Raw genomic sequence first — 16,835 nt, 5'->3', positions numbered from 1 at the left:
TCTCAGTACCAGGGAGTCACAGCCTTTAATCCCAACACTAGAGGAAATATAAAATGGAAGGAGGGAGAGGCTTAGGCTGTTTAGTTTGTAGTCGCCGAGCCTTGGTAGAGGTAAGTCTTTTCTAATGGCTTTAGCTTTGCCTTTGGTCTTCAGGCAAGATTTATTTATTAAAATACAAATAACATACCACTATATTCCACCCTTATTTAGCTGCTGTCACAAGGCACACTCAAGTCATAAACATCCATTTATGTTCAGGCTAAGATGTGCATATGTGGCTCTTCAGACCAGCAGTAGCATATGAGAACTTGTCAGAAATGCAGTTGTAGGGTCCTACCCAGACCTACTGAACCAGGAACTCGGGCTGGGACCCAACATCAGTCTGTGTTCAATAAGAATTCACCAGATGGAAGCCCACGGCTGACAACTACTATTACAGAGGACAGAGCAGGAGCGTTAGATTCCGTGGATGCCCAACGTGCTTTATGGCTGTCTTAGTTAAAGTTGCAATTGCTGTGAAGAGACGCTGTGACCATTTTGTGTGTGTTGGGGGGTGGGGTTTTAGACAGGATTTCACTGTGTAGCCCTGGCTGTCCTGAAACTCACTCTGTAAGCCAGGCTGGCCTTGAACTCACAGAAATCCACCTATCTCCCAAGTGCTGAGATTAAAGGCATGTGCCACCACCACCACCCAGAAAACCATGGTACTTTTTAATAAAGGAAAACATTTAACTGTGCTGATTTACAGTTCAGAGGTTTAGTCCATTATCATCGTGGTGGGAAGCATGGCAGTGCACAGGCAGATGTGGTGCTGGAGACAGAGCTGAGAGTTCTGCATCTGGATTGCCAGACAGCAGGAAAAGCGAGTGTGCCACTGGGCCTGGTTTGAGCTTCTGAAACCTCAGAGCCCACCTCCAGTGACACACTTGCCACAATCTGGCCACATCTATTCCATCAAGGCCACACCTCCCAATAGTGCCTTTCCTGTGAGCCTATAGGGCCATTTTCTTCCAGACCACCACAGTGGCCTTGCAGATCTTCAACACTGAGGCGGTGTCACTGCAGTCAGCAGTAGGGAGGCTCCAGCAGTCATCATCCATGCTCTCTTTCTGCTGCTGCTTTTGTCTGCTTTATTAGGGAAGAGTGTTGATTACATGTATCAGTGATATCTCAAATCAAGGAGAAAAGTGATTGTCTTTTTAAAATTTTTAAATTCTCTTAATGCTACTAAATTTCAGCTGTTATAACTATAATTCCCTGCTTTTTACTGGTTTTTCTGTTCTGCCACAATTCCCCCTTAAATCCAGTGAAAAGGCTTGTTAAAATCTGTTTTTAAAGTTAAAAGATGATAGCATCCGAATATTGGCTCCTTTCTCTGAAAAAGTCAATTAATTTGTACCTTTTAGGCATCCTCAAGTTATATATATAATATATATTATATATATATATAATATTGATATTGAGTTTCCTCAACTCAATACAGGGTTTCCCTGTAGTTTTGGAGCCTGTCCTGGAACTAGCTCTTGTAGACTGTTGACTGAGGTTTTCTGTCCCACCCGATCCTGCAGCCATTAAGTCCCAAAGAAATCACACAGAGGTCTATATTAATTATAAACTGATTGACCCAGTATCTCAGGGTTCTTATTAACTCTTATTACTTATATTAGCCCATAATTCTTGTCTGTGTTAGCCACATGGCTTGGTACCTTTTTCGGCGAGGCAGTCACATCTTGCTTCCTCTGTGACTGGGTCATGACTACAGACTCAAACTTCCCTCTTCCCAGAATTCTTTTTACCCCACCTCTACTTCCTGCCTGGTTGCCCTGCCTATACTTCCTGCCTGACTACTGGCCAATCAGCATTTTATTAAAAATAATACAAGTAACAGGATCAAAGAGAATTGTCCCACAGCAGTAGACCAGGCTGGCCTTGAACTCACAGAGATCCTCCTGCCTCTACCTCCCAAGTGCTGGAATTAAAGGTGTGCATCACCACTGCCCAGTGTTATTTTTCTATGTAAGCAACTTTCAGACTAAAATTTTAATGAAATTTGTTATTTCATAATATTACATACTAAAGTGCAGTTAAAGTTGTTTATATCATCAACCTGGTAATATTTTTATAGATCTGTCCAGGGAATCTCAGACATGTATAAGTTTGCTGCATACTTATCCAGAAGAACTAATTTAGTAGCTCCTCTTTATCCATGGAAGATAGTTCCAAGACCCTGTAGATGTCTGGAACTTCATATAGTACCAAACGGCATGGTGTGCTTTCTCCTATACATACATCCTATAACTTAAGCACAGTAAGAGGTAATTATTTTAGCACTATGTTGTGTGAATTCTGATGCTGACTTGTTCTGTCACATCTCATGATGACGCGAGAAGACAGGCTGCCCCTAGGAGGAGATGAAGTGAAACCACAGTGCCCAGAGTAGTGCAGGGCTAGGCTGTTACTACTGGGCTCCTGTTCCTTGAATACCAGCAGTGCAATACAAAGACAGTTGACTGTACCAGCATGGATAAATGACTGACCAGTGCCTGGATATACTAACAGGAGGATAGTTCACATCGCAGTATGAAGCAGGATAGCCAGATGCCATCCTAATCTACAGAACAGGGTGAAGTTTAAAGTTAGAAATTATTCTTGGGGTTTTCTGTTAGTATTTTAGCATTATGGCCTTTCCTGGGTTACTTAACTGAGAAGCTGAATAAGGGTTTTGTGCTATGAAGCACGGCTGCATTCTGTCCTCAGTGGTATATTCCCGTAGTTCCCACTCTTGGGAAGTTGAGATGGGAGTTTCTTGACGTAGGAGTTCAAGGACAGGGTAGTGATGTTCCATGTCAAAAAGCTTTGTTGTGGTGGTGGTGGTTGCAGCTTTGGGGTTTGCTAGAGTGGTTTTTGTGTATATTTTGGGGGGGATCGAATTTTTGTTTTTGCTTTTGAGATAAGATCTTGCTTGTAGCCCACACTGTTCTCAAACTCGTGATCTTCCTGCCAACTCTCTCCTGCACTGGGATTGCTCTGATCTTAACCATACCACCCTGTATTCATTGTATTTGTTACTCTGACAAAATGTCTGTCAGAAGCAACTCAAGAGAAAAGGATTTGCTTTGACTCATGGTCTGAGAGGTGTTTCATGGCAGAGAAAACATGTTACAGTTCATGGCAATTAGATGACGGCAGGAACTCGTCACATCCCAGTGGATCAGGAAGATGAAAGTGCAGGCCAGGTGGGCCTGCACCGTAGCCACTCATTTCTCCTACTGGCCCCTGACTCCTAAAGGTTTTATAGATTCATTCAAATCATGGACCCATGGAGATCATTTCATATTCAATCCATAATCCATTATTCCTGTCCCGACCTCAACCATTTGACACGTATTGGTCTTCTATGAAGAAGACAGGACCTTGGGCTAGCAAGATGGCTCAGCAGGTAAAAGTGCCTGCTGTACAGCCTGACAGCCTGAGTTTAGTGTCCAGAGTTCACGTGAAGGTAGAAGAGAAGACCCAGTCTCACAGTTGTCCTCTGCCTGCCACACACACACTGTGTGTATCTGTCCCCTCCTGGAAAACGTCATCATCATAAATTAAGTAAAATAAAATTCGGAGAGAACAGGAGCACCCCATTGAAAATATTGTAAAATCATAATATATAGTGTATAGATTAGTACGTGGCACATGCCTAATAGTAGGTTATAGTCTGTTATAGTCTGCTTTCTTGATTCTCATTGCTCTAATATTATATAAATAAGCTGACATTCTGATCCAGTTTTTTTGTTCATACAGCAAAGATTCTAAAGGTGCAGAAGTTGTGGTTAATGAAGGTCAGTTATCAGTCATGGGCCCCAAACCTTTCTGCTCATCAGTGCTTCCTTTGAATCTAAGCAGTCATCGGGAAGATGCAGTGCCTGCACCCTGGATGAATGGTAATACCTGTTCTTTCATTAAGAGCTTGTCGGCGCGAAATAATATGGGAATTTCACAGAAGTCATTGCTACTGAAATAAAAGCATCTGTATTTATACGACAGTGGTACTATGTAAAAAACCTAAAATATTCATACTTGATTATACTTATATATGTTTAGGATTTTGTTATTTTTCATAATTCACAATTCTCTTAATTCTCTAAACAAAATGAGCTCTTTTGAAGAATGAGTTTGGAAGCTTAAGTTACTTTGTACAACACACATCTCCTCCTTCTGAACCTTCCCAGTATTCCCTTCATCCCACCCTGGTGTTGTAGGCCATTGCAGCCAGCCCACAGCAGCTGTGCGTTTTATTTCAAAGCCTTCTAACTTTCATAATATAAATTGCTGTAAAGTTATAGACAGCATATCTTCAGCCTGCTCCAGATTATATCCAGATGCTACAGAGGTAAAATATAAACAATTGAAAAAGAATATTTGTGTTAAGGAGATGACTCATTGGGTATATGCTTGCTTCACAAATGTAAGGACCTTTTGGCCAGATATGGTGGCATGTGCTTTTAATTCCAGCACTTGGGAGGCAGAGGCAGATGGATCTCTGTGATCCTGGTCTAGCCTGATCCAGCTTGGTCTACATAGCAAGTTCCAAAATAGCCAGAACTAGATAATAGAGAGACCCTGGCTCAAAAAACAAAACAAACAAACAAAAAATATGAGGACCTGAATTCAGATTCCTAGCACCCATGTAGAACTTGGGTATGATGGTACACATCTATAAACCCAGTACTGGAAGAGAGGAGCAGGGTGGATCCCAGGGGTTCACTGGCTGTTCAGTCTTGCTGCAACAATGAGCTTCAGGTTCATTGAAAGACCCTGTCTCAGAAACAGGAGTGGAGGACTGGAGAGATGGCTCAGCAATTAAGATACTGTTGCTGTTGCTCTTGCAGAAGACCTGGGTTCCATTCTCAGCATCCACATGGTTGTTCACAACCATCTGTATCCCCAGTTCCTGAGGACCTGAAGCCTTCTTCTGACTTTCTCGGACATTAGGCACACAAATGGCACACACATAGACTTTCAGCCAAAACATTCATATACATAAAATTAAAAGAAAAACCAAAAAAGAGGTAGAAGCTGGGCATGGTAGTTCCAGCACTCCAGATGGAGAGGCAGGCTGAGCTCTGTGAGTCTGCGGTCAGCCTGGTCTACGGACTGAGTTCTAGGCCAGCAAGGGATACGTAGTAACATGGTGGCTCAACAATCAGCAACAAAGAAAAATGTAGTAGAGACTGATAAAAGAAGATACCTGATGTTAACTCCGGCCACCTTGAACATGCAGAGGAAAACACACTTGTGCACGCGCATGCACGCGCACGCACACACTATATATAGAAGTTGTCTTTAGAAAAGAATGTTTTTAAATGTCCTAATTCTTGTTTTAAAAGACACCAGTAGGCCTAGAGAGATGGCTCCATATTTAAGATCACTTACTGTTCTTTCAGAGGACCGTAGTTCAGGTCCCAGCACCCATGACGAGCAGCACACAACTGTCTAACTCCAGCTCCAGAGTATCCAGCATCTCTGGCCTCTGCAGGGAACACACTCATATAGATACCCACATACAGATACATACATTGCACACAATTAAAAATATCAAAACTAAAGTTTTAGAAAACACCGTTAAAGAGTACAGTGTCTGCTGTGCTGGTCAGCATAGAGTAATTTAACAAAGAACCGCAGACTAGGGGGACTAAATAGAGATTTCTTTCTAATGATTGTGGAATCCTAGCAGGTTGGGTTTCTGAGGATCCTGTTTATGTCTCAAAAGGCCACCCTCTTACCGAGTTCATGTATCTCTTTCTCTGAGTGTATAAAGAGAGTATCTATGCTAATAGAGCCCCTGGCTTCATTGAGGATTAGGAGCTCAGGCTATGAATCTTTCAAAGACCCAAACAATTTCCTAGTATGTATTAAAACCACCACAAGTCCTCTCTTTTGACTTCCTAGGGCAGAAGACATTGCAGATGTTGCACAGACACATAAAAATAAATAAAATTATTCTTTTTTAATTTTTAAAGAATAAAGAGTATACCAGAGTGAAACTAAAGCAGTCAGGAGTGGTGCCACTGTTCAGAAGTCAGTGTTCATGTGCCTGTTTGTAATGTTCTTTTACTTCTAGATTTCAGATTTCCAGGAAGACCTGTCTTACAGCTGCAGAACCCTGAAACTTGTGAAATATTTAAAAGAGAAAAAAATATGGGGGTAAGTTCCCCCTCCTGAAAAACAATAATCTTGTAAATTATAACCCATACTTAGGGAAATATAAGAGGAAGGATCCAGTCCCTTTTTAAATACTTGGAAACACAGATTTTGGGTGGGGATTAGGTAGGAATGAGTACTGACTTAGAAGATGTTCACCAGTAACAGGTTTGAGGTGGAACAAAGGAGCCTTTGAAACTGAAAGCTGGGAGAAGGAGGGACCATCAGCTGTGGGAGATGTCTGGTGTATAAAGTTCAGCTTTTCATTTCTCTTGTTAATCAGAGGAACTGAGGAGAGTTTTGTTTCTAATAAATGTATCTGAAATGCAGTGTGTTCTTGGTATATCTAGCTTTCTGTGAAAGAGGAGACAAGAGCAGTAAAGAGATGAGCCCTGTGTACGCTTTTAAAGATGAATGTGTGGACAGGGAATGCACAGAATATTTCTGTGATTCCTAGTCAGTTTTCTATGAACCTAAAATTGTCCTAAAAACAAGTCTTTAAAATGTGAAGCAAGCCAGGCATAGTGGTACATAACTTTAATCCTGGCACTCTGGAGGCAGAGGCAGGAGGATCTCTGTGAGTTCCAGGTCAGCCAAGGCTACATAACAAAACCCTGTCTCAAGGAAAAAAAGAAAAGAAAAAAAACCAGTCAGAATCTTTTATGTGAGAAATTAATAAAAGTCACAGGTAAATAAGCATTGGAATACTCAGATGTATTCTCACGACTGTTTTATGATTAACTTGGAAGGTTCTTTCTAATCTTCTAGGTGTTCCAGAAACCCTTAGGGTTGGTGATACCCCACAGATACTGCAGGTTCCACTTCAACACATTACGTGGCTGTGAGCGAGCACAGTGCAAGTTTGTCCATGTGCCTGAGCAGGGGGACGAAAAGGTGAAGCCCTGTCTGGGTTCATGCTGTATGTCAATTGTGTGTGTAAGTCTATACAGAGTCTTGCTGTGTTTCTCAGGCTGATCTCAAATTCCTGCTGCCTCAATCTCTCAAGTAACCCTGACTAAAAGTGCATACCATAGCGCCTGGCTTGCCCACTCTGACTTAGTATTTTTGACATCTAGTTGGTAGTGTTTCTTTCTCCTTACTGTATAATAGTTAGTATTCTGTTGTACAGGTTTATCAAGATTAACTTCATCAGTGAACATTAAGGTTGATGAATATTTGCCTTGTTTACCTGTTTGGATAACACGGCAGTGATACTCTTGGCATTCTTTCCACGTCTCCTGGTGAACGTGTGCTTATCAACCCTAAGAACTGCATGTATCCAGAACAAGTGCTGGAGTGGCTGTCCCAGGTCACACTCAGCAGTGCCAGGGCGTTCTGGTTGTGTTCCACTCTTGCCAGTTCTTGGTGTCATCACAGTCATGGTGGCCATCCAGCCAGCTATGGTGGTGCATACCTAAAATTCTAGAACTTGGGAGGTGGAGGCAAAAGGACCAGCCTAGTATACATTTCAAGCCTGTGAATTAACATAAACGTCAATTTTTATTCTAAACTCTAAGCTTATAACTTTTTGTTTTCTTGTAAAACATATAAAGGTGATTTACTATTTTATGACTTTTTTAGATCTGCACGGATGTGTTTAAGAAATACATAAATCTCAATGAGAAGTGTTTGCTACAGCGAGCAGGTATGGAATAACTGAATAATAATTACAAATTCCTGTGAGTGGTTTCTTCACACATGTGCTGTTGTATCTCTGAGTGTTAAGCCTGTCAGCCTGAGTTTGATCCCTATACCCTGCCTCAGTGTGGAAGGATAGAGCCAAGTCCTCAAAGTTGTCCTCTGCCCTCCACACTCACCCCCCACATATGCATCATGCACAGACATACACAATTTTTAATTAAAAAATAAACTTAAAATTTATTTTGGAACTAAGTATGAAAGCTAATCTTCCCTCATCATCCCTTTTCCACATTTCCCCTCATTGCCAGGGCAGCATCCTATCAAGTCTGTGCCACTCCATCAACATGCCAGCCTGTGCTGTGCCTCACTGCTGCTGGCACTGAGCATGCTGGATTATGAACCCTAAGAGGATAAGAGCCAAAGTTTATATATTGTTCCCTGACACAGCCACTAAAGCCACACAGTGTGGTAGTAACAGAGCATTACACTCCCCTTTTATCAGCTTCAGTCTCATTCCTCTGGAAACAGTCAGTGAGTCAGAGGCAGTAGCACCCTATATGGGAATGCACTCATGATGCAGGGGTTGTGACAGCCAAGGAGAAATATATGGGATTAAATGTAGTGAGTTTCCAAGTTTTAGAGCCCATTCTCAGGCCTGTGAAAAGAGAGATACCTGGATGGAAACCGTGGGAAACTCGCCATATGTGAGACCGTGTCAGCATCAGTGACCACGAGAAAAGCACCTATTTAGTTTGGGGTGTCTCTCTCTCTCTCTCTCTCTCTCTCTCTCTCTCTCTCTCTCTCTCTCTCTGTCTGTGTGTGTGTGTGTGTGTGTGTGTGTGTGTGTGTGTGTGTCTGTGTGTGTTACAGTGCCAGGGTCCTGTGGTTAAGAGCACACACTGCCCTTGCAGAGGACCAGAGTTTGGTTCCCAGCACTCATGCTGGATGGGTGATAACTGCCAGTAACTCCAGCTCCTGACAATCCAGTGCACTCTTCTGGTCTCCTCAAGCACTTCTCTCATATGCACAAACCCACACTGACACGTACATGTACACATAATTAAAAATGAAACGGAATGGGCCTTGGGGACACACACCTTTAATCCCAGCACTCAGGAGGCAGAGGCAGTTCCAGGACAGCCAGGGCTACAGAGAGAAACCCTGCTTACCATTAACTTTTCAGTTTCACTGAACTTTTTCATTATCTGGTGTCTTTCCCAAGCAGTGTTGGGTGATTCAGACAGTGAATGAATATTTGTGGTTGAAATAACACAAAACTAAAAGTGATTTTTGCTAAGGCAATTTTAGCTAAAATGTGCATATTTAGACTAGGAAATTTTGGAATGGATAAGATTATCTCAGTTAATTTTAGTAAAATTCTGTGGAAAAGGTGAAAATGGGTAAGTGTTGTTACACAGAAAATAGATTAAGGAATTGGATAGACAAAACTACTTTATTAAAGGAAATTGATAATTTCTTAGTCTACAATGATAAACTGAAATAAAAAACATTCCAGGTCAATATGCTGGTGAAGTTAAGGCTGTAAGAACAAATAATATGTCTCAGAATCCTCACCATTGCCAAGTTACCATGTATCTCCAGGCCATGCGCAGGCCTCAGCCCTGGGGGAGCGAGGCCCTGAGGACAGGTGGTCAGGACCACAGTGGCCTTCACACTGCAGACTGAGCATGCTTGCCTTCTGATGTCGCTGCCATTTTAACGTTTTTCTTTCATTTTCATCAATTATTTCTGACATTTCTGGTCCCTTCCAAGGAATGAATTTATACAATATCTTTACAGGAAGTCCATCTACATTCAGCTGTCTTAAGAGCCACAATGACTTTTTTTCCCCCACTTTCAGCGCACGTATTTCTGGAGTACTACAGGAAGTTCCCTCCGGGGATCCACTTCAGTTTACAAGTGCTGAATGACCTTCTGATTTCTTTGCTCGAGCATCACCTACTGAAAGAGGTCTTTGAGGTAGTGAAGCTGAGCATCATGGCTAAAATGCTGGTGAGTGACCTGAGACACACAAGCAACACCCTGTTGGTCTCCTCCTTGTGGGTGTCAAGTTAGCACTTAGATTTCTGCCTGTCATATACTCCCTAAAGAACACATTTTTCAATATAAATGAATTTGAGAAGTTTAAGGTGCATTGATAGACATGAAAGTAAGTGCTATTCTTGTTTGTTTGTTTCTTTTATTCAGCCTGCTCTGAAAATATTACTAAAAATATTTGAATTTGTGGCAGCTATGAAGTTAAGGAATGCTGTGCCTACTATAATTGAGATTTTTTGCAAGGTATGATTTTAATCTCTTTTATTCTCTGATGGGGAATAACAAAAAGAGACTGTTTCCACATAATGATTTATCTGTCTTTTTTTCATATACTACTTGGTAAAGAATTCATAAATGTTGTATTTTTCTCCTGAAATAGTTCAGAAGCATTCTACAGTCAGTGTTCCCCTTAAACAAATTCTCTTAAGTATTCAGATGCTTTCTTACTGTAAATTATGTTCTTCCCTACTCCTTAATTATAGCTAAAAGAATTCTTTCTCAGAACTATTTAAGGTCACAACAAAAACAAGTTAGTATATAAATAGAAAATTGTAACTAAAGTAAAGTAGTTAGGAATTGGTTTTTAAATTTGGCATTAAACAAAATGAGGAACAAGAATTTTTTTTAAAAGGATTTTATTTATTATATATACAGTGGTCTGCCTGCATATACACCTGGAGGCCAGAAGAGGGCACCAGATCTCATAGATGGTTGTGAGTTACCATGTGGTTGCTGGGACTTAAACTCAGGACCTCTGAAAGAGCAGTCAGTGTTCTTAACCTCTGAGCCATCTCTCCAGCCCAGAACAAGAGTTTTTTAATGCTATCCAAAAACACACATTAAAAACTTAAAGTGTGTGTGTGCGCGCACACATGTGGGGGCTGGAGGTCAGCATCACTGTGTATGCTCACGTGGGGGCTGGAGGTCGGCATCACTGTGTGTGTGTGTGTGTGTGTGTGTGTGTGTGTGTTCACGTGGGGGCTGGAGGTCAGCATCACTGTGTGCTCACGTGGGGGCTGGAGGTCAGCATCACTATGTATGCTCACGTGGAGGCTGGAGGTCGGCATCACTGTGTGTGTGTGTCTGTGTGTCTGTGCTCACTTGGGGGCTGGAGGTCAGCATCACTGTTTGTGCTCACGTGGGGTCTGGAGGTCAGCATCACTGTGTGCTCACTTGGGGGCTGGAGGTCGGCATCACTGTGTGTGTGTGTGTGTGTGTGTGTGTGTGTGTCTGTGTGTCTGTGTGTCTGTGCACACGTGGGGGCTGGAAGTCAGCATCACTGTGTGTGCTCACTTGGGGGCTGGAGGTCGGTGTCTGTGTGTGTGTGTGTGTGTGTGTGTGTGTCTGTGCATACGTGGGGGCTGGAGGTCAGCATCACTGTGTGTGCTCACGTGGGGCCAGAGGTCGGCATTACTGTGCATACATGGAGGCTGGAGGTCGGCATCACTTTCCACTTTATTTTGTGAGACAGGGTCTCACACATACCGGGACCTGGGCTCACTGGTTTAGGCCAGGCTGCATACACATCAAGACTGCAGGAGCCCTGTCTCAAACAGACCTCCCTCACTGGGACTGCAGGTGTAGCTGCTGTGCCCAACTCTTGGCACCGGAGTCCAAACTGAGGTCCTCGTGTTTGTGTAGCAAGCACTTTACCAGTTGAGATTTATTTTTCAACCCCAAAGTTTAACTTTTGTGAATGCTTCAAAATACCTGATACCCCCCAACCAGCACTAGATGAAAGCAGGTGTGGTAGCACATGCCAGAATCCAGTCTTCTAATGGTGGAGGCAGGGGAATCAGGAGTGAGTATGAGGCTCGTGAGCCTGGGCAACATGAGTCTCAACTGCAGCACTGCAGGGAACCAGAGACTAACAAGGCAATGATTTGGTTACCGTGAGGGTGTTCTGTAGAGGTTGTTGGTTCCACAGTTAATTTGGAGTCATTATTTCTAAAAGTTGCTCAGTGAAGTATCAGCATACTTGGGAAGACTTTTCAGGATCCAGAGATGGCAGTGTCCTATTCCCTTAGATGTCTGCTCCCGGTTCTAGCAGTACCCCATCCAGTTAACCTACAGACCACAGAGAAAACAGAAAATTCAGACTTTATTTTATATTCATAAATAGACTCTTAGCATAGTTTTTCTAAAAATAATTTATACATACACTGGTATTTGGGCACTTTTTAAGGATATATTTTTTTCTTTTTTGAGATAGAGTCTCATCGTATAGCTCTGGCTGCCTTGAACTCACTGCGTAGACCAGGGTGGTCTCAAACTCAGAGAACTGCCTCCCTCCCAAGTCCTGGGACTAAAGACGTGAGCCACCACATCCAGTTTAAGGGTAGGTTTTAAGGAAACCAGTTACCAGGTAGCAAATTTGTTCTTTCACAGGTTTGATTTATTGTTGGCTCTGTCATATGATCAAACATCCCAGCATGGAAGGAAATGCAGAGACCAACAGGTATTGTTACAGAGACCAGGAAATCCTCACGGGTGCTTTCTGTCATAAAATTGAGTGGTTGAGGGAGGAACTGTTTTCCTTGTGAGGATAAAAATGACAGAAATAGTTCAAAGACTTGAGTTTGTAACAGGCAGGAAGTAGTTATTCATAGTTTTTCATCAGAACGGTTTCCAGTTTGTTTAATCAGAAGTCTTCGAAAGGAGTTTCTAGGACCTAACTCAGATTCCATCATCAAATTTAAGGCAGTTTTCCTACAAGTCAGAGATAGGAGATCCCCTTTGATTGTTTTACTGTTCCCTTTACAAAGGAAATGCTGTCTCACTTCAGCTTTAAGTTCTTAATGACCAGATGGCACCTGGCATCAAAATAGAGCTCCTCCACTCTCCCTGCTGTTTTGTTATCCATCCATCTTAGTTAGGGTTTCTACTGCTGTGATAAGACACCTAGGAGGAAAGTCTTTCAGCTTACATATCCCAACCACAGGCCTTCACGAGGGGACATCGGGAACTGGAGCAGAAGCCATGGAAGAGTTGCTGGCTGACTGGCTCGGCCTGCTTTCTTATTCAGTTCAGGGCCACCTGCCCAGGAGTGGCGCCATCCACAATGAGATGGGCCTGCCCACATTAATCACTAAATAAGAAAATGCCACAGGGATGGAGGGATGGCTGAGTGGTTAAGAGCACTGACTGTTCTTCTGGAGAACCTGGGTTCAGTTCCCAGCCCCAGCATGACAGCTCACACCTGTCTGTAACTCCAGCTCCAGGGCTTCTGACAGCCTCACTGTAGACTGTCATACCTGTTGGCAAAACACCAATGCATATAGAAACTTTTTTTTAAAAAATGAAAAAAAAAAAAGAAAATGCCCCTCCAGCTTGCCTGGAAGACCAGTGTTCTGGAGGTCTTCTCAGTTGTAGTTCCCTCTTCTCAGAAGTCCAGCTTGTGTCAAGTTGACAAAACAACAAGTCAATAAATATGACCAGGACACCACCCCAATTTTTAATTCTCATTACTCCTTTCAAATCTAGATGAGGGACATAAGGGCTACATTGTCTCAAATGTTGAAAACATTTTGAGGAGACTGAGGACCGGGCTCAGTAGGCAGCAAGCATGAGGGCCCAAATTCAGATCCCCAGAGTGGCTCTTCAAGAGCTGGATGCAGTCCTGAATCTGTAATCCTGTCACTGTTGAAATGGGAGCAGGCAGGCTGGAGTGTACATAGATAACAGAAGATACCTGTCTCAAACAAGGTAGGACATGGATTCTACAGTCAAAAGTTATCTGCTAGACCTAGCGGTGGTGGCGCACACCTTTAATCCCAGCACTCGGGAGACAGAGGCAGAAGGATCTCTGAGTTCGAGGCCAGCCTGGTCTACAGACAGAGTTCCAGGTCAGGCTCCAAATCTACACAGAGAACCCCTGTCTTGAAAAACCAAAAAAAAAAAAATTGTTGTATGCTGACCACACGCAGCCATGGTCATACAACTACACACACTTCATACACATGCACCACAAATACCACACACACAAAAAGTAAAAAATATAAGCATCTCAATGTTCAAGTAATTTCTCAATAGGAGACTATAACCACAGTAGACTTCTTAGGAAGTACTATTCATACACCTTCGCTGAATCAGTCTCCCAGTCCTGGGGGAACACTCATGGTCTCGTCACAGGGCCATTAGCAGAAGTCACCACCATCTGGGTGTAATAACTGCAGGATGCTTATCCCCGTCCGTCATTCTCACACTAGAAACATTGGCTTCTTGGATCAGTACTCTACATTCAAGCTGAGGAACATGAAAGGGACAGGAAATGAGGCATGTTAGAATTAAATACATGTCCATGCGTGCACAGTCAAGGTTACCTCGGTTGTTACTGTATTAGATAAAGACCAGTTCGTCCATGGCAAGGGCCAAGTTGAAGCTCAGGACAAACGTCTCCGAATTTACCATCAGAGATGAGGCGTCAGTCCCAGACGGACAGTGGGAGGGACAGTGCCAGAGAAGTCACTCAGCACAGTAGTCTGGGGGAGTGGAAGGAAAAATGGCATTCCCGTGTTGTTTTCAGTTCCTAAGGCACTCTTCTGTGGTCCTCAAACTCTTGAAGAAATTATGCTTCAAACTTTGCTAATAAGTTTTGACTCTCCTGCCCCATGTTTTGCTCCTTCTGTCTCTGAGTTATTTCTCGCATATGACTTCTCAGTTATTTCACGTTTTTTATGAATATAGTTGCTGTTTTTTTCTTCTGCAGTTCCTTGAAGCTGGGATGGTACCTGACTCAAAACACTTGAACTATATTGTCAAGCTGTTATACCAAACACAGGCATCCCCACAAGAAATAGCTGCAGTTCTAGAAGCCAAATCAAGGTAAGATGGGAGACTTCTCAGGTTTGTCTGTGTCTTGGTGGGGACCCAGAAAGGTGAAGGCAGAGCACTTTTCAACACTGCTATCTCAGAGTGGGTTTGTCACCTGTCGTAAGCCCCTTCCTCTCTCTGTCCACAGATGACCTTAGCCTGCCTCTCCTTGGCTCCTTAGTTTAATTTTAGTGTTCACTACAGGCAAAGGAGCCTCTCTTAGCTCATGCTTTACTGCCTGCTTAATTGCACTCAATACACTTCACTGTGCATGCAAATGTCCTTCCTTTTCTCTCTGGCTCACTCCCTATTAGCCTGGTGCTCTCCTTTCTCCCTCATTCACTATGCCTGCTCAGCTTATGAGACCCCAAGTGTTTATTTAGTCTCTGACTGAGTATCCTGCCATAGGACTGGGGTCCCAACTTGGGAAAGCACTTGCCCTGGCATGTACAGGTCCTGGTTCCATCTCTAGCAAACAGGAAGTACTGCAGTATACCGATATTGACAAAGGGAAAGCAAATTTTGTTGGGGTTGGAGAGATGGTAAAATACTTGCCATATGAGTGTGAAGTCTTGTGTTCAATATCTAGCATCCACATAAAAGCTGGTCATAGATACTTGTAATCCTAGTGCTGGGGTAATGTCTGGAGTCAGCTAGACAACCAGCCTTTCTTACTTAGTGAGTTCTAGGTTTACTGAGAGATGTTAGCTCAAAAAATAAGGTGGATGGTGCTGAGCTCTTGCTTGTCCTCAGGAATTTGAACATGACTGGGGTGGTAAGAAAATGAAAAAAAGACAGACAGACAGACACAGACAGAAATATGTTAGATCGGTGGTCTGGGCTCTTTACTAAGGAAATGACAGCACACCAGAAGCTCAGCATATTTATTATATAGATTCTTGTATACAGTGGAACAGAAGGTGGATTCTTACATACAGATTAACACGGAGGCACAGTGTATGGTGTACTGCTGGATCAAGGAGGCAGGTTTAACTAATCTCAGTAGGAGTGGTCGCTATAAGGAGCAGTCTTCAGGTGTAAACTTCCACGGGGAGAAAGCTGTGCTGGACATTTTCTGCACATACTACCAACATCCACACATGGACCTGAATGAAGGTTTTGCCATTTCTCTCTGAGTCTTGACCTGAGGAAAAGGCCTTGCCATTCCTCTGTGTGTCTGAGGTTCTAGGCTTCCTCTGCTCCCTGTAGGACAGAGCCTGAGGAATGATACCTGAGGTTACCCCATCCCCTCACAGTTGTTTCTTAAAAAGAAAAAGGCATAGACACAAATTGTAAATATCAGAAATGAGGAAATAAATGTGGATCCTCCCACCACTGCAAAGATTGCTGTGAATATCGGCTGTGTATGAACTCAGCAATGAAGATGAAATGAATTGATTTCTAGATCTAAATAGTTATATAAATTACAAGAAAAATGTAGTCCACAATTTTAAAACTTCTAAAAAAGGCCTCCCAGGGGCCAGATAGCCTTTCTTGAGAAGTATACTCATTATACTCATTTTAAAAAGAGGAGGCTGAGGGAATTTACACATAATTCCAGAAAATAGAAAAGGAGAGAATAATATTTATTGACCTGTATTTTTTTCTTTTTGTGGTTTATATGTTTTTGTGTGAGCCCAGGTGACCTCACTGTAGAGCCAGCACTAGACTTGAGTTCATAACCCTCCTACCTCTATCTCCCAACTGGTGGGTGTGCCACCGTGCTCAGTCTATCAAGATTTTTTGAGGCAGGTATTATCCATATACAAAAAAACAAAGTGGGCCATCATGATAGAACATACCTTTAGTGACATCACTCAGGAAGCAGAGGCTGGTGGATGTCTATGAGTGTGAGGCCAGTCTGACTTGTATAATGAGTTTCAGGACAGCCAAAGCTACATAGTGAGACCCTGTCTCAAAAAATGAAAATTAAAAACCACAGTGGCTACAAGAAATCAAGAGATGCCAGGTGTGGTGTCCCAATACCTATACCCTGGCACTTGGAAATCAGAGGCAGGAGGATCAGAAATTCAAACCAATATAGCATTGTTTATATAGCAAGTTTGAGGTCAACCTGGGTTACATGAGACCCTGTCTTCAAAAGACAGAGAAACCGACTGTTGATGTGAAGC

At 42.8% G+C, this 16,835-nt stretch overlaps 1 protein-coding gene across 2 annotated transcripts in view; it reads left to right on the top strand.

Moving 5' to 3' along the window:
- Window positions 1-16,835, top strand: part of Topaz1 (testis and ovary specific TOPAZ 1) — a 71,730-nt gene that overhangs the window by 26,291 nt on the left and 28,604 nt on the right. For both annotated transcript variants that reach the window (XM_048424107.3, XM_048424105.3), the window contains exons 6-12: window positions 3,793-3,932; window positions 6,113-6,195; window positions 6,961-7,086; window positions 7,774-7,837; window positions 9,695-9,846; window positions 10,042-10,134; window positions 14,600-14,715. In XM_048424107.3, the coding sequence (XP_048280064.2) occupies window positions 3,793-3,932; window positions 6,113-6,195; window positions 6,961-7,086; window positions 7,774-7,837; window positions 9,695-9,846; window positions 10,042-10,134; window positions 14,600-14,715 (774 nt within the window). The remainder of the gene's footprint in view (window positions 1-3,792; window positions 3,933-6,112; window positions 6,196-6,960; window positions 7,087-7,773; window positions 7,838-9,694; window positions 9,847-10,041; window positions 10,135-14,599; window positions 14,716-16,835) is intronic.

Source organism: Myodes glareolus, chromosome 4 (assembly GCF_982192425.1).
Source record: "Myodes glareolus chromosome 4, mMyoGla1.1, whole genome shotgun sequence".
NCBI lineage: Eukaryota > Metazoa > Chordata > Mammalia > Rodentia > Cricetidae > Myodes > Myodes glareolus.
Note: the sequence above shows the minus strand (reverse complement) of the source record. Positions and strands in the feature narration are given on the sequence as shown.